Source organism: Dama dama, chromosome 1, assembly GCF_033118175.1.
Source record: "Dama dama isolate Ldn47 chromosome 1, ASM3311817v1, whole genome shotgun sequence".
NCBI classification, from domain to species: Eukaryota; Metazoa; Chordata; class Mammalia; order Artiodactyla; family Cervidae; genus Dama; species Dama dama.
Window position 1 is genome coordinate 42,327,778 of NC_083681.1, and position 17,519 is coordinate 42,345,296.

The window sequence follows — 17,519 nt, forward strand, 5'->3', positions numbered from 1 at the left end:
GAAACACAGTCTTTCTCTGCAAGCACAGTCATACAGAAGGAAGAGCATGCGTATAGAAGTGTCATAGCTCTGAGTTATGCTTAAAAGAGGTTTCCTGAGGGTATAAAGGGAGAGAGAGATCAAATTTAACCAGACGGTATGAGAGAGAGGAAAACATTAGCAAGAGTTCCGCAAAGGAAAATATATTTGAGCAAAGCCTTTGAAGTGCACGGGGAGAAGATTCCAGATAGTTGGAGAAGATATTTAAGGAACTATAAGCTCAGTCTAGGGGCTTCCCTGGTAGCTCAGATGGTAAAAAAACTGTCTGCAGTAAAAGAAACCTGGGTTCGATCCCTGAGTCAAGAAGAACTCCTGGAGAAACGAATGGCTACCCACTCCAGTATTCTTGCATGGAGAATTCTACAGACAGAGGAGCCTGGTGGGCTACAGTCCATGGGCTTGCAAAGAGTCAGATACAAATAAGCAACTAACACACACACAGGCTCAGTCTAGGGATCAGGAAATAACTGCAAACATTTTACCCGCTACCATATTTTGTAAGGGTTTCACTCGTAGCTCAGTCAGTAAAGAATCTGCCTGCAATGCAGAGACCCGGGTTCGATTCCTGGGTCAGGAAGATCCCCTGGAGAAGGAAATGGCAACCCACTCCAGTGTTCTTGCCTGGAGAATCCCATGGACAGAGGAGCCTGGCCGACTACAGTCCATGGGGTAGCAAGAGTCAGACACGACTTAACTGACTAAACCACCACCGCCACATTTTGTAAAAGAATGGCTTTCCCTGCCCTTGGCTGTAGCTTTGTTTTTCTGCTCTTTTTCCAATCGTTTGGAAAAATTAGAAACTGTACATTAGGCAGAGGTCACATAGAAGGGAGTGGATAATGTGATTTTAAAAAGGAGAAATGCTATGAATAGCTGGTATTTTTAGAGTGTTCTTTCTTGTTCACAATGGGTTTTGGTTTCCAACCTGATCAAATGTAAATTTTACAAGCCCTGAAGGAAACTGAGACAAGGAAACTGAAGCCGAGAATGAGGAGACTCACTCATGAAGCCTGGCTGAGAGGTTGGGGAGGGTAGCAGCTGTGAGCTTCAGAGTCCTGGCTGCAAAGCCCTAGTCACTGTTCTGCCTTGTTTGTGGTCTCCGCCAAGACAAGGCTCCCATTGGAATTCCAGGCCCCTAGGTGAGCTGCAGGATCCATAGAGAAGGCATGGCCATCAGGATATTTCCTTTCAACTAATGATTTCATACCTCAAATGGACTCCTGGCACCATCAGTTATCCTACTTTAATTGAACACATTTGTCCCCCTTACCTCTACCTCATGATGCTTACGCCTTCTCTTCCCTCCTCAAGATTGCCTAGCCTCCCTACTTCTCACTTTTAGTAGATGACCTTGTTTTTCCATTTTATAGAGAAAATTTGAGCTCTTGGATGAGAAGATTCCTCTCATCTTCCTTTTCCAGATTCCCAACCCACCATCTCCATCGCCTTCCTGCCTTTGTTATGACTAAGGAGAAGTTTCTCTACCTTTCTAAGTTCTGTCCCTACTTTCCTTTTCAACAGATTTATTTCTTTGGTCCTCCATTTTCTCTCATCCCCTCTACTGAACCATTTCTAATCCACATTCAAATGTGCTTTTGTCCTTTGACCCACTTCTTCAGCTACACCGTCCCCCTACTTCCTGTCCTTGTCAGTTTCCTGTGTCTATGTCTTCACCTTCCTCACCTCCCAGTCTTCACTCAGCCCTTTCCAATCTGTCTTTGGCTCCTACTGTGTCACCAGAGCTCTTCTTGACCTCCATGGCATCCAATCCAAGAGTCACTTTTCCTATACACAGTCAGATTCCTATCTGAGTCAGATTCTCAGCAGTGTGTGTGTGTGAGAGAGACAATGCTCCCTCCTTGACATGCTTTCCATGTTCGGGGCAGGCAGGGGAAGAGGGTCCCGTTGCTCGCCACTTACAAAATCAATATAGTGGTAGAAAGGAAAATGCCTTTCATCAGAATGCTGGTAGTCTGTGAAGATGGTGGACTCACTGCCCCCCCCAAACCACCTCCGAAGATCCTGCATGGCCAGGAAACCTTTAAAGGGAAGGAGGGAAGTCATCTCAGTTAATCATTGGGATGGGGGTTGGAGTGGTCACTATCCCCCCACTGCATGTAGTCTCATTGACTCTAGATGTTATATTGTTCACGCAGTTTGGTCACATGGTTTGTTTGGGAGATGACTGAAGGGGGAGCTAGGGAAGAGATCTGGTCATCTGTTACTTATTCTTCATTTCTACCTCTTTGATCTATAGGAGGAACCAAAAAGTTAGGCAAGTTGTGCTTGAGCCAGAGATAAGTAGAGCACGGTGGTGCCTGGTTTAAAAATTAGTTACAGGGACTTTCTTGACAGACCAGTAGTTAAGACTCTGAGCTTCCAACACAGGGTGGGGTGGGGTGAGGTGGGGTAGGTTGATTCCTGGTCAAGGAACTAACATCCCATATGCTGTGTGGCATGAATAAATGAATGAATGGTTAGTTACAATATAGCTTTGCTAAAGCGACAAGAAAAGGGGCTTCCTGCTGAAGGAGGTTTCCCACAAAGAGCTGCTTACACTTTCTCAGCTCCCAGGACTCCACACTCTCCAGGTTCTCCTCTTATCTCTCTGGCTGCTACTTCTCTACCTGAGCTAAGGGTGGACATGCATGTGGCTTGGTCCTGGGTCGTCTCATCTTTCCTCATACTTGTCCCTAGACATTCTTTTCCATTCCTCTGGCATTAAGTACCAGCTATTTTCTGAATATCTCCAGTCTAGAGCTCTCCTCTTACACACTATGGTACATAAAACTACCAACTTGACATCTCCACCTAGATACCTCACAGACATCAGAAATATGTCTTGTCCAGAAGTTAACTCTTACTTCATTGCCTCTCTTCAGTCCCTCAGACTTCACATCTTTTATATCTCAAAGTCTTCACACATCTGCATCCTCTACCTAGGATGATCTTCCCTCTGCCATAGACGTGACTGGCTTCTCATCTTTTAGGTCTGTTATTCCATCTCCAAGAGGCCTTTTCTAACCACTCAATCTAAGCAGATTCTTCCCTTGTTATTTTCTGTCATTGCCCAGAGTTTGTTTCTCTCCTAAAAGTCATCACAATTTGTAATTAATTTTATTTATTTTGTGTGTGTGTGTGACTTTTTTGGGCATTTTCTCCTGCTGTGCTCCATGTTGGCTAAGACTTTTTCTTTTGTTTTCTAATGTCTCCCCTGCACATTACAAGGTGCCTGTGACTTAATCCTGGGTAGATATTTAAATGAATGAAGCAGAAAATGGACTGCAGGGGTGGGATGACTCTGAACATTTGGTCCACCCCCATCTTCTTCCTCTTAGTGCCCTGGAGCTCCCAATAGCTGTCTGTCTACTCACAGCATCTCCTGGAATAAGAATGAAAGTGGGTTTGAGAGCAGGAGGGAAAAGGGGTGCTGGTACAGTACTGGATGTTTGGGGGTCTAGGGAGGATTCATGGACCAGGGCCTTTAAAAAAAAATCTTATCTCAAGATAGAAAGATTGAAATAGATTCAACCTAAATGAGCTTCCTCACTTCTGGCCAGGAACAGGCCAAAGACATGGTTTGGTTTTCAGATGCCCTATCTGTCCCTGAAAGGATGTCCTGTACTTGCCTTCTCACTAGTGGAAAGACGAATGGGGACCCGGATTGTGAAGCCTCTGCTTCTGTGCCGACTCCAAGCTGCCTGGAGGGGATCAGCCAGGAGGCTAAGGCCAGGATGGAGGAAGAAGCCTACAACAAGGGGTGAGTCAGCTGTCAGCCACCCTGAGGCCACCTGGCACGTCTCGCAGATACCTTCCCACAGACCTTTCCTGTTTCTTAAAGGATTTAGGGAAGCAACTCATGGCCGCAGGACCTCCTTGCCTGAGTAAGGAGTTATATAGGAAAGAGCAGTACTGTTCCACAGGAAAGACAGGAGGAAATGGGGCAAGAGGGTGTGGTTAGATAATAACCAGACTGCCCTCTTTTTAGGCATAAAGCCACCAGAATGATCTGGAAGTCAAAGGCTCTGGGTGGGTTCCTCTTGGCGGTGCCTGAGGCTTCCTGACACATGCCCGGCGCAGTCACGCCCCTGCCACGCCCGCTGTCCTGGAGCAGCTGCAGCCCCACTTCCTAGAACTGCCTCAGTCATCCCTTCTTCTTGTCACAGGAGTCCCCTCAACTTCTAGCCACTCCCTTCTCCAGTTGAGCTTCAATAGCATCTTTGGCCTGTTGTCAGTCACTGACGGGACAGAATACTGAGCAGGGCCCCAGCCCAGCCAGGTAAAGAATTACCTCTGACCAGGCACTGTATCCCGAGCATCTTGCCCTGTAGCCCCTGAGGGAGAGGCAGCCTCTCTCTGACATGGAACCTGTGGGCTTTGGTGTGGTGGCACCTGCACCATAGTGGGGTTTGCCCCAGCCCAACTTTGCTGGCCTTAAACACTCGGTTGTTAGACAAGCAAAAAGTATGTTCAGCGTAATATTAATCCTGGGAGAAGGAAGTCAGAAGATTTCTCTCGAAAGGGCTGTCTTTTCACCCATACCTGTCCTCTGTACTTAGAATGGAGGAGAGTGAATGCTTCCATTGGCTTTGTGACCATTTACTGAGAACTTGTGTGCATTTCACTTCTGCAAAGCTTCCCAACAGGCCTGTGTATGAGCCCCACCTTCCCTAGGCCAAGCTATACTCTTGTCACTTTCTCAAAATGTTCCACCACCTGTGCAATGGGTGCCAGTCCCTCCTTTTCACAGGGGAGTAACCAAGGCTCCACGGCCACACAGAGAGCAGATGCAGTCCTTAGCCCTCCCAGATGGTTTGTTGGAGACGAATCTAGCCAGGAGACTGCACCCACATTTTTTCCCTATCTGTTTTGTCACACTTTCACATAAACAGGAAGGAGGACTGGGGGTGAAGGGAAATCGTCCTGATGTGAGCCACCGTGGGATGTGGTGGCTTTTCCCTATTGTGTGGAGCCACAGGAAGTGAGAGCAGAATCACTGCAAGTGCTCAGTGCCCCTCCTCTAGCAACTCGGGAAAGGATGCTCTGCATCTGCTGGCCTTTCCAGACTCAGTTGTTCATTGTGGCCTTCCAGATACCAGGAAGGTCTAAAGAAAACGAAGGAGCTTCAAGACCTGAAGGAGGAGGAAGAAGAACAGAAGAGTGAGATCCCTGAGGAGCCAGAAGAGGCAGAAGAAACTGAGGAAGAGGAAAAGGAGCAGAGAAGCAGGTTGGAGCCCTCACAGTTGCTAAAATGGGTCTCAGTTCCCTTCATTGCACAATGTCCCTAGAGGGGCCAGTCCAAGACAGTCTAGGGCCTAAGTGAGCAGCCAACAGAAACCGAGAGGGAACTCATGTTGGAGGAGGAGGCAGAGGGAATCCCAAAGAGTCCAAGTAGTCAACAAGGGGGTGTTGGCAAGGGTTTAGGAGTCAGTGGTGGCCAAGGGTGGGGTCAGGAGTTCCTAAGAGCTGAGAAAATGCAAGGGACCACAGTTAACTTACTGCCCAGCCATCCCCATGAGAGATCCAAGGTCAAGGGGGTTGGTCTGAAGCCCGAGAGGAGGATGGGGGTGGAGAGAACACATGGAGATATAATATGTGGCAAACATGAGTCTCCAAAAGGTTCCTTCCATAGTGACCACACAAATTTGGTCATCTGGACATTGTTTTTACTTTGGATTGGAAATATTCAGATTTTTCTTTTTTAATATACTTTATATTTTAAGTGCATTTTCCACAAAATCATGAAAAAAATCTATGTAACATAAAGGTAATGTAGATCCAGCATCTTCCCCTACCTGTGCCCTATGGATCTAGTGACAAATTGACACCCTGGATTTTAATGGAGGACCCCAATTTTGTATATCTGGTCCTATTATCTCTATTGGAGAAGGAAATGGCAAGCCACTCCAGTGTTCTTGCCTGGAGAATCCCAGGGACGGGGGAGCCTGGTGGGCTGCCGTCTGTAGGATTGCACAGAGTGGGACACGACTGAAGCGACTTAGTAGCAGCAGCAGCATTATCTCTACTAGCACATTTGAACTAGAAGTCTTGAGTTTTGGATTTTTAAAATGTAGTTACGGCTAACTTGGAACACTTCACCAAAATTACTGCTTTTAGCCTCCCAGGTTACCTTCAGTCCAGGATGATTTTAGTTAAAAATGATCAATTAATCTAATCAGCTGCTTCATTTGGGATGGGGTATGTTGTCTGTGTCTCATTGCTAGCAGACTCTGGAAATCATATGCATGCCATATCATGTAATAAAATGCAGATTCAAAGTGAGATGGATATGCTTCAAAGCATATAAGAACAAGCAGCAGAGCCCAGTTAGAAGATTCAACCAGAGTAAGAGGCATTAGCCTGCAGGAGTCAACTCCAGTGTTCATGGGAAGAAAAAGTGTTTCACAGTTGGAAACAAACCTGTGCTAGGAAGCACTACCTCTTCTAGGGAGAGAAGCCCAGTGTTCACAGTCACAGCACAGTCCCTGCTCTGAGCAACTGGGTCCTGTCTGTCACAGTCTTCTGTCCCTCCTGGGGGTCCTCTGCTCTCTTTTTGTGAGCCACCACACTGTCTCCTCTCCTTCAATGCAGTCAAGCCCTTTCTTTGGCTCCCTTCAAAACAAAAGACAGGCTGGGACTTCTAACCCTTCCAAACACCGAGAAAAAACAAAAGGAACAGAACACAGACAGTACATGGAATATAAACAAATTGGCTTACAAAGTACAGGGCTGGAAACCTTATCTAGCTGGTTTGATCTTGGGTCATTGGCGGCTCCCTCCTAATTCGTGAAATCCCAGAAGAGAGGCTGTGCCCAGCTCTCCTCCTGTCTAGCTCTTGGTCAGCAGTGCACGGCAATGGCTGCCCTTCACATCCATCGTCCAAGAGGGTTCTCTTGGTCTTGCTGATCCTGAAAGGCCTTGTTCTCGCTCCCAAGCCCTGCTCCCTCTCAGATTCACTTTCTGATCTTAAGAGCATGCCTGGACCTCAGGGAATGGATACCAGGCAGCAGCACACCCTCAGAAGGGTCCTTGGCACATGGTGCATCTTCACCTGTTCAGGCTCAGCAGTGTGGCATCATCTTCTCCATAACAACTGACACTGCTATCAGAGAAGCTGCCCACTCACAGTCACAGGATCCCTTCCTCACCCATCACCCAATCCAGACCAATCCTGAGAGCCATTGTCTTGAATGCCAGACAATCCATTCATCCTCAAGTCCCTAACACACACAGTTGCTTGCAGGCACCTCTACTTAAGCACAACTCCCACCACGAAATTTTGGCACCTCACTAACAAGCAGGGTCTGAAGTTGTGAAAAGTTCTATGTCCTATTTAGTACATTTTAAAAACACTGGGATCACCCCAGCAGCCAATCCTTTATTTAAGACATTCAGCCTCAAACGCCAGAGTCTTTTTGTCTGAATCTCTCCTCTATTATAATAATATAATCTGTTCTCAATGTTACTTTCTGGAGGATCAGCTTCAATGAACTTTGGGTGAATCAACCCAATATCTTAACTATATTAAAACAGAGAACACAGGTCTTCTAACATTCGTATAATACACTGAATGAATGAGACTCTTAAGATGCAACAGAAAACTGTTGTCTTGGCTCCCAGTGTCTCTTCAAAACTGCTCCATGGGGTTAAGATGATATTAGGCAGACTCCTTTACTTTTCCAATAACTCTCAGAAAATAGAAGTCCTCTGGTCAACTTTAAGTCCCAAGAATAACCTCATTTCAGTCATTTAAATGGCTAGATCCCTGAAATAGTCAAAATCCTGAACTTAAAAAGTTCAACCTTCTACCCATTCCTTCCTGCCTCCAGTCAGCTTGTCTCTGCTTCAGGAAGGAAGCGTATAGTGAGGACAGAGTTGACTTCTTGCTCTCTGTCACTCTTGCCCTCCACCGAGCTTAGCTAATGCAGCGCCTGACCTCTCCGGGGCTGGGAAAGGGGACGGAGATTAAGAGTAGGAAAGGTATTACTTCACTGGTCTTATTGTGAGCGGGCTCCAGGCCTAAGCAGGGATTTAAGGCTGATTTTTTTTTTTATATTTATTTTTACTAATTTATTTGGTGTGCCAGGTCTTAGTTGTGGCTTGTGGGATCTATTTCCCTGACCAGCAATTGAACCCCGGGCTCCCTGCATTGGGAGCTCGGGGTCTTAGCCACTGGACGAGGGAAGTCCCCTGACGTTCTGATTTTGTTCAGTGTGGTGTTTTATGGAACCTTCAGAGAACACCACACACACACCATTACTGAGGATCTCTCAACTGCAGTTCCCTTTGTGAGGTCAAATGCGGCTCTTCTGGCTGGCCACTGATAATCTCTCTCCCAGTCCTTGGGCAGCTGGAAGTGTACCTTCTGTGCTCAGCCTCTGGGTAGTGTTTCCAGGTCTATGACACCCTGTGCCAGCGTTCCTTCTCCTGTCTATACCCTGTTGAAGTGAAATATGCATCTCTGGCCCGCTAGGGGTGGGAGGATGGTTCTCGCTCTCATGGCCCCCTGTTCAGATGGCATCAAGTAGTTCAGCAAGATTCTCATTCTTCAGATCCCTCAGGTGGGGGTCACACACCAGTCCACTCACCATGTGCCCAAACTGCAGTGTATTGAGCTCCCCACGCAGCATCTCCTAGCCCAGGTGAGGGGGGGGGCAACCTCACCTCTCCCGATGGAGGAGTAGGTAGACCTCAGAACAATCAAAAATTGATTTCCAAAGGAATTCTATTTCTAATCAATAATTCTATTTCTAACCATTTTTATAGATTTTAAATGGGTAACCGGCTAAGGGTCACGAAGCCTATCTTGCCCTCCTCCTTCCCAATCCCTCTAAAGGATGGAGTGAGAGTGGGATTCTTCCAGCTCCAGCAGCTTGTTTTGGGGCCCAGAGAAATACAGCCATAGCAAAGACTGTGAAAGCATAGAAAGACTGTGCCATAGCATCCAACCGTATCTTAATAGATACTAAGGAATCAAAATGGTGCCAAAAGAAAATAAGCTTCCATTTCCAAATTCACTCTCCCCTACAGTTAGGAAAATAGCCAATAATTTTCACCTTGGCTCATGTGCTCACTGTTTTGCTTTGCCTAACTGCTTCTGAAACAATTATCAGTGGTTTCCCATGTGGAAAAGAAATCAACCAATGCTTTAGCATCCAAGGCAGGTACTCTGAGCATCTGATCCCTTTGTACAGAGGGTATTTGTTTAATCTTTCTACCCATCGTAAGGCATCTAGAGCTGTCTACTTCTCAGCAAGTGGCCTGCATATTTCAGGGTCTATGTGAACCTCAAGATCTGGAGAAGGCCCTCCTGTCACTTCTCACCTCCTCCATTTAGTGATGCTCAGTATTCTCAGCTTTAGATAGATCGATCGATCGATCTGGAATTAGAAACAGGAAGAAATTCCAGTGTAATGAATGTGTCCAAGGCTTCTCCAGAAAGCTTTAAGAATGGACTCTTCCAAGTGGGCCATCTGACCAAATGTCTTTTCACTTCAGTCGCTCAGTCGTGTCCAACTCTTTGCGACCCCATAGACTGCAGTACACCAGGTTTCCCTGTCCATCACCAACTCCCAGAGCTTGTTCAAACTCAGGTCCATTGAGTCAGTGATGCCATCCAACCATCTTTTCAATGGACCACAAAAAAAGAGTGGAAAAGTTGAAAGGTAGTCAGGAAGAGAAGAAGAAGGAAAGGAGGGGGGAAGGAAAGTGAAAGTGAAGTCGCTCAGTCGTGTCCGACTCTTTCTGACCCAATGGACTGTAGCCTACCAGGCTCCTCTGTCCATGGAATTTTCCAGGCAAGAGTACTGGAGTGGGCTGCCATTTCCTTCTCCAGGGAATCTTCCCAACCCAGGGATCGAACCTGGGTCTCCTTCATTGCAGGCAGACACTTTACCATCTGAACCACCTGGGAAGCCAAGGGTCCGGGGGGCACACAGGCAAAGAGCAGAGGTGAGGGGATGAATGGCAAAGAGAGAAGAGAGAAAATTGATAAGGGAGAGAAAAGTGTGGAGCGACCAGAGAAAGTGGAGGAAGAGATATTTGGGAAGGAAGATTTATTTTAAATTTTTATATATATATATATTTAATTGAATGATAATTGCTTTACAGAATTTTGTTGTTTTCTGTCAAACCTCAGCATGAATCAGCCATAGGTATACATATGTCCCCTCCCTCTTGAACCTCCCCCCATCCCCTCCCCATCCGACCCCTCTAGGTTGATACAGAGCCCCCATTTGAGTTTCCTGAATCCTACAGCAAATTCCTGTTGGCTGTCTATTTTACTGGGAAGGAAGATTACTAGGACTGAGAAAATACTTGAATAAGTCACCCTGAGGTTGCCGGAGGCTAGGCGTTTTCTGGAAGCCCCTGGGATGGTTTGAAGTGAGCTCTTGAGGTTACTGGTTCCATGTCATTTATTATTCAACATCAAGAGTCTTCTAGGAGTTTATCACAGTCCTTCCACTCTGGACATGGTCATATGTGGAACTGAGCACAACAAATTGTGCATCTGAACATGGAGGCAGGGAACAGGTTATAACTTGGAGCTGATCACTATATTAGTGACACTAAGTACAGAAAAGATGCTGGGCCTGCATGGATGCATGGGAGTCTGGGTCAGCCAACCTGGATCTTGGGCCTTGGGGGAGTTCAGATGTCAATAACCATCTCATGAATAGATGAGGGCATGTGTGAAAGGCTGAATGATCACACAAATAGAGTGGCCTAGCCCAGTCACTCCTAATATAAAGGTTATGGACTGTTAGCATCAGAATCACCTGGGGAAATGTTTTAAACCGTAGACTCTTAGACTGTACCTTGGAAGATTCTTAGTCTGTAGTCCTGGGGTATTTTGAATGATTACTGCTAAGCAACTCTGCACAGCTGAGTTTGAGAACCACGGCTCAAGACAACATGGAAAGTATTCCAGACGGAAGTATGGGTCGGGGCATCTTATATGTGTCTGATATACTAAACCCTCCACCTATTTTTTTCATTTGACAGCAAACTTGAAGAATTGGTTCATTTCTTACAAGTCATGTATCCCAAACTGTGTCAGCATTGGCAAGTTATCTGGATGATGGCCGCGGCGATGCTGGTCTTGACTGTCGTGCTGGGGCTTTACGGTTCCCATAACTCTTGCGTAGAGCAGGCCGACGGGTCCCTTGGGAAATCCACGTGCTCGGCAGCCCAGCGGGACACCTGGTGGAGCTCAGGACTCCAGCACGAGCAGCCTACAGAGCAGTAGAAAACCCAACGCTCAGTCAGCGCCCTGCCCCAGCACACAGCCTGCCGCCCTTTCCTCAAGCATGATGCGTCGGGCCTGGGCCTAGGCCTGGGCATGCCACTGCTGCCCTCAGGGGAATGAGCAGGGATTCTTTCACACTTGGCACCCCTGTGGGAGCTATTCACATACAATAGCTGATGTTCCTGGAGGATCAACAAAAGGCATCAGTGGACAAAGAAGTAGCCATCACCAGGACTTGAAGAGAAGGGAAGGTGGCTGCACCAGTTCAGATGGCTGGGGAGAAACAAAATACCTTCCTTACAGGCGAACGTGAAAAGCCCACTCTCCTTGGTTTTCCTCTCTACAACCCATTGGAAATTAGGAACGATTGTGTCTAAGGGCTAACTCTGCCCTGAGGATCAGACCTGGAATTTGGAATAGCAACATGAGTATCTTCCCATTTCACATCTCATTCTTACTGACTCTCCTTCAGCCTCCCCGCCTCCCCATGGCAATCAGAGTTTCTCTTTACAGAAGACAGAAAGGTTTCTCACAAAAATATTTAGGCTGATTTTAGCTCAGTGCTTGAAATGAAATGGGAAGGTGTAAATTAATACATATGCCTCTGTACACATACAATACACACACACACACACACAGCTCACACATGCATGAAGTCAACTATCCTCCAAATGTGTGCTCTGGGTATGTGTTGGGCAGAAAGCCAACCCACAGATTTTCAGTACATGTGGGGCAGTCACCAGGCACTTAACTGTTCAGTGAGCTCTCCACGTGGATTTACGATGTTTGAGAAACACTGAAAACTCATGACTTGCGTGGTGAACTTGCTGGTCTCCATTTCCAGTGTTAATTCTAAGCTGCTATACAGCGTGGTGGGGGCTTCCCGGGTGACTCAGGGGTAAAGAACCCACCTGCCAATGCAGGAGACACAGGTTCGATCCCTGGTTTGGGAAGATCCCCTAGAGGAGGAAATGGCAACCCACTCCAGTATTCTTGCCTGGACAATTCCGTGGACAAAGGAGCCTCGCAGGCTATAGTCCATGGGGTCACAGACAGACAGACAAGACTGAGCACACACGCATGCTTACCGCATGGTCTGTCTCCACTTTGCTCTCTCTGGGAAAGGAGGAAACACAGTGTGCTCGACTCTGCTGTGCCCCCGGGCAAGTGTGCATCTCCGCCGCAGTGCTCCAGTTTCAGTGGGGTTCCCAACCCAAGTGTAGCTCTTGGAGCTTTCCCATTGCTTAGCAGAAAACAGCAAATCCTACCTGCAGCTTGACTTCTTGCTCCACCTGGAGAGCCACTGCCTGCCTTCTTTCCGCATCAGATCTGGGGAGTGTTGGTTTCTGTGTGGCTTTTGTAGTGGCGTCTTTGCTCTTGTTTTGCTGTTGTCATTTGTTTTAGCTGCTGACCCTATGTAAAACTTACTATGAGCCAAACACTGGTATCATATAAGGATTCATTCATTGTGTCCTCAAGAAAAAGAAAAAAAGAGCTATGACTCTTCCCATTTTCACATAAGGAAACTGAACACAAAAACACAAGTAACTTGCCAAGGATACCCATGGGGTTGGAAGTCAAACCCAGCCAGGCTGGTCCCAGAGGCTGTACTCTTAACCCTGCACTAAGTTGCCTCTTCAAAGGTCTTCTATCTGGACATGTTCTGTTTCAGCCCCACACCCCCAGGTGGCCCTTCAGCCACTCCAAGTCATTTCTGGTTCCCAAACTAGACTGTTTTCTCACACTCGTTTTTCTTCCACCGTGCTCCTCTTTTCTTCTGGTCACTCTTCAGGACCAAGTGCAAAAATCACCCGCTCCATGCAGATTTAATGGCCTCCCTCCAACTCCACACCAGACCACATTAATAGGTCATACCCTTCTCTGTACTTTCTGGCACTTTTAAAGCATTTTCATTACTACTACTAATGAACATTACTACAGTGTATCATAATATTAATAACTTATTTATGTGTCTGTCTTTCCAAGTGTTTTTCCTCAAAGACAAGAACCATGTCTTACCCATTCTCTGGGTAAGTGCCTAGCATGGTGGCTGATGCTTGGGAGGGTGTCATTTAATGTTGGTCAGAAGAATGAGTGAGTGTGCAAGGTGGTGGAGAGCAGTCTGGGAACAGCTGACATTTTGCATACTTCCCAGCACCAGCATCCTCACCACCACCACCTCAAATGGTGAATGAGAGAAATCGCATCTTTATTAACCTCAACTTATTAGTTTTTTTCAATCTACTCTGTGACCTAACACCATCATTTCCAAACTAAAGGGTTGGGCTTGAGGCAACCACTTCTTTCAGAAAGACCCATCTAGATCAGGCCCCCCAGTAAAACAGCTTGTTTTTTTGGGGGGAGGGCACCCTTTTCAGTGGCAAGAAAACCACTGTGAGAGAAGTCCAAGCCAGAGTTGACCCAGGATGTGCCATTAAGGTAAAGAGGCGCAGATCAAGGCAGACAGACATTGGATTCACGGATGGATGGTTTGCCCTACCTCTTCATGGGGGATCAGACACACCGAAGGAGCTTTAGGCCCTCAGAGCCAAAGGCAGGATGTAAACAGAGCTCCAGAGAGTGTGGCTGTTAGGCAGGACTCTGGGCTGGCCAGTCTCAGCCTGCCTTGAAGAAGGACCGGGCCGAGCTGACCCATTGCCCACTTGGCCACAGGGTTCCCACCTTTGTTTCCGGTTGAGACAAAGGCCAGGAGAGGAGCTGCAGTGAGCTCTTGAGCCTCCAGCCGCTTCATAGAAAGGCCTGCAAGAATGCTTCCAGACCAGGCCCTCAGCCAAACAACTCTATGAGTAAGGGAGGTCAACGACAAGAAGTGACCAGAAGGAACAAACGAATAATCACATTACCGAGGGCATTCCTGAAACAGGACTCCTCGGTATTTCTTAAAAGCGAAGATGGACCTAACGCAATTGGAACTGTTGCCAAAGCAGCAGTGAAATGGAGAGAAACAGGCCCTGTATGTCCAACAGTGAGTGATATTGGTCAGAAATAAAAGTCCCCTTCCTTCACCATGCCTCTGAGGTCTGACATTTCTGCTTGGCCCTAGGACTCTGCTGTTGGTGCCACTCTGTCCCCTCCTAAAGGACCTCCACTTTCTGTGTCACTCCCGTGCACAGCCTGGCGGAGTAAGAGGAGAGGGAGATGCGGGGTTTATGTATCACTGGCTGGCAGTTCCTCATGTTGTTAAAGCTCACACAGGTGTGCTAGCATTGAACTATAGAGTGTCACGTACCTGAGTTTGAAAATAAAAGCACATTTCCAAACCTTTGGCAGCAGCCAAATGCCTCCTCATTTTGTGGAGCTGAGTCAGAACCTTGCCCAACCCTGAACTAGAAGCTACCTTTGGGTGACAGGGCCTCCCAGTCCTTGGGTCACCAGATCCCTTCCAGGGGCTGGATCAATTCCTCTCCTCATCCTCATTCCCGACCCTCATTTCCCATGTCTTCCTGGTCTTTGTGTTGTGTGTTGTTTTTTCTTTTTCCTTTTTTTAGTACATTTTTCTGTGATAGAGACTGCTACACTTTACCAATCTGATTTCTACAGCTAGACAATCTTTTTCATCTTTTCTTGCAGCAAGGGGCAAGCAAATGTGAACCTTCCAGATCGTTTCCTAAACAGACTCTCCTGCACAGTACCTTATATTCCCTGTAGTCCCCTTTCTGCCTGCCAGACTCAGAGCATTCAGTTCAGAGCCCGAGGGCCAAGAAGTTGGTGGCACCACTAAGTAGAACCTGAGTCTTCATATGGGCATTCACAGAATTCAACGGACAAGCAAGAAATAAGATTTTAGCATATTAAGCCACAGAAATTCAGGAATGTTTATTATAGCAGTTAGCCTACCCTGACTAACACATACAGAAGCAGAAACAGGGAACTTCAAGAACAAATTTTCACAATAGGAGACACTGATTTAGCAGTCAAGTGGCAGGAAACCAGAACACTGGATATCAGGGACTGGAAATATGGTGACCTGTGCTGTGAATAAAATAAAAGTAATAGGTAAAGTCTTACCCATGATAACTTAAAGGCAGTCCATGGGCAACCTATAGCTCTAGGAGAAGCAGCTGAAAAGAATCAGAATATTGAAGTATGTGAACCTTTTTTGGCTGACTTTTGAGAAGAGATTACAAGAAAAAGAAGTACTTGGGAAAGAAGTGGATAAATTGAAACAGAAAGGAAAAAGGATACAGAGTTCTTAGACTGAAGGGTTAGAAAGTCTGACTGCTTCTAAAGCCCAATTAGACTGAAAAGAGCTTTGAGTGAAAAAGAACAAGTAAAACTTTTCAGCTGAATTCAGATCAGACCAGCCCTATGGTAAAGGTCAGAGTCAGGATATGGTCCTTCCATCTGTGTTTTCAAATGAACTCAATAGCCACCACTAAATTAGAGAGAGGGGCATGGGGCTGAGACCAAAAAAAAAAAAAAATCATCTTGAGCATTGTGACTGGGAAAGGATTTGGGATATGATTATATGATTACTGGCACGTGAAATCAAATGGAAGCAAATAGACCAGAATCCTGTTTGGGAAGGAGTAGTATTTACAACTGGCGCCCCACTCCAGTACTCTTGCCTGGAAAATCCCATGGACGGAAGAGCCTGGTAGGCTGCAGTCCACGGGGTCGCTAAGATTCGGACACGACTGAGCGACTTCACTTTCACTTTTCCCTTTCATGCATTGGAGAAGGAAATGGCAACCCACTCCAGTGTTCTTGCCTGGAGAATCCCAGGGACGGGGGAGCCTGGTGGGCTGCCGTCTATGGGGTCGCACAGAGTTGGACACGGCTGAAGCGACTTAGCAGCAGCAGCAGCAGCAGTATTTACAAACAGATACAAGCCACGACTAAAAACTCCAATTGTTAAGTTAGAAAACAACTTTTGGCATCCTAAGCTCACATCAGCAGAAAGCAGACTGTACAAGCTGTGCAACCCCCAGGAAGCCTTGGGGGAATTTGTAATTCCCACTACAAATGTGGCCAGGGAAGATTCTATCCAACAAAGGGCTACAGAGAACAGTAGACATGGGACGTGGGCCTTTCTCTTAGGAAGTAGAATCAGGGTCTAAATGAAGGTAGGGAACTATGGTTGACAGAATTTCTGAAGTACCTCACCTCAAGATGTCTTCTACACCTCACTCCCTGGAACTTTTGAATGTGAGACATCACTCCTGTTATGTTGCATAGTGCAGTTGACCTTGAAGAGGGAGATCCTTTCATAATTCTCTTTTCCTTTCCTGTCTTCCTTCCTTCTTCCTCTTTGTAATACTTTATCAAATGCTTGAAGGCTAACTCTCTTTCAGGTGTGATGCTAGCTTTAAGGATAATGATGAAGAGGACACAATTCCTGTTTTCCTGTCTCCCTGGCTCCATGGTGATAGAGTCATGTATGTTTCTGAGGTCCCTGTAGCCTAGGTCTTGTGCTCACCCAAGTAATGAAGCCTAAACTACAGCTATTTAAGGTGTATTAAGGTAAGTCCCCTGGTCCCTGGGCTTCTCAGGTGGCGCTAGTGGTAAAGAATCCACCATCCAATGCAGGAGATGCAAGAGATACTGGTTGGAACTCTGGGTCAGGAAGATGCCCTGGAGGAGGCATGGCAACCCACTCCAATATTCTTGCCTGGAAAATTCCATGGACAGAAGAACCTGGCAGGCTACAGTCCTTGGGGCTGCAATGAGTCCAACATGACTGAGTGAGCACAAACAAACCCTATTTACATAGAAGTGCTCTATGCCTCTGCAGAGCAGATTCTCCTTTCATGTTGGTATCTTCCACACCAATATCTAACTTCATGACCAATACCATTTGTAAAGGAAAGAACTAGTTACCCATATACTACTCCTCTTTTTTTTTTTTTTTTTTGGCCGCACTTGAGTCACATGGGATCTTAGTTCCCCAACCAAAGATCCAACCCTTATCCCCTGCATTGGAAGCATGGTATTTTAAACACTGGAACCACCAGGGAAGTCCTTATACACTGTTCCTGAAAATGACATTCCTTTTGGAGAAAACTAATAACTCTTTGCTCAAGGCATTACTCTCAAGCCAGAATTCCATAATTACCATGCGAGATAAACCACTGAAACTCTAGCTGGGAAAAGAGAGCATGCAGACTGCTCGTACACATGCAGAAAAATCTCACACTCATCAAACGAGAAAGGGGAAGTCTGAGTTGAATTTTCACCTACCAGAATATGAGAAATTATTAAAGAGAAAGTT

The 17,519-nt window shown here is 46.5% G+C and overlaps 1 protein-coding gene and 1 long non-coding RNA gene across 8 annotated transcripts in view; one reads left to right on the forward strand and one right to left on the reverse strand.

Moving 5' to 3' along the window:
- Positions 1-14,314, forward strand: part of IRAG1 (inositol 1,4,5-triphosphate receptor associated 1) — a 118,913-nt gene extending 104,599 nt beyond the window's left edge. For all 7 annotated transcript variants that reach the window (XM_061147770.1, XM_061147776.1, XM_061147782.1 and 4 more), the window contains 3 exons: positions 3,680-3,799; positions 5,132-5,266; positions 11,044-14,314. In XM_061147770.1, coding sequence (XP_061003753.1) covers positions 3,680-3,799; positions 5,132-5,266; positions 11,044-11,287 — 499 coding nt within the window. In that variant the 3' untranslated portion in view covers positions 11,288-14,314. The remainder of the gene's footprint in view (positions 1-3,679; positions 3,800-5,131; positions 5,267-11,043) is intronic.
- Positions 12,626-17,519, reverse strand: part of LOC133060179 (uncharacterized) — a 44,521-nt gene continuing 39,627 nt past the window's right edge. Inside the window, exon 3 of the long non-coding RNA XR_009693759.1 lies at positions 12,626-12,760. This is a non-coding gene — a long non-coding RNA (uncharacterized LOC133060179). The remainder of the gene's footprint in view (positions 12,761-17,519) is intronic.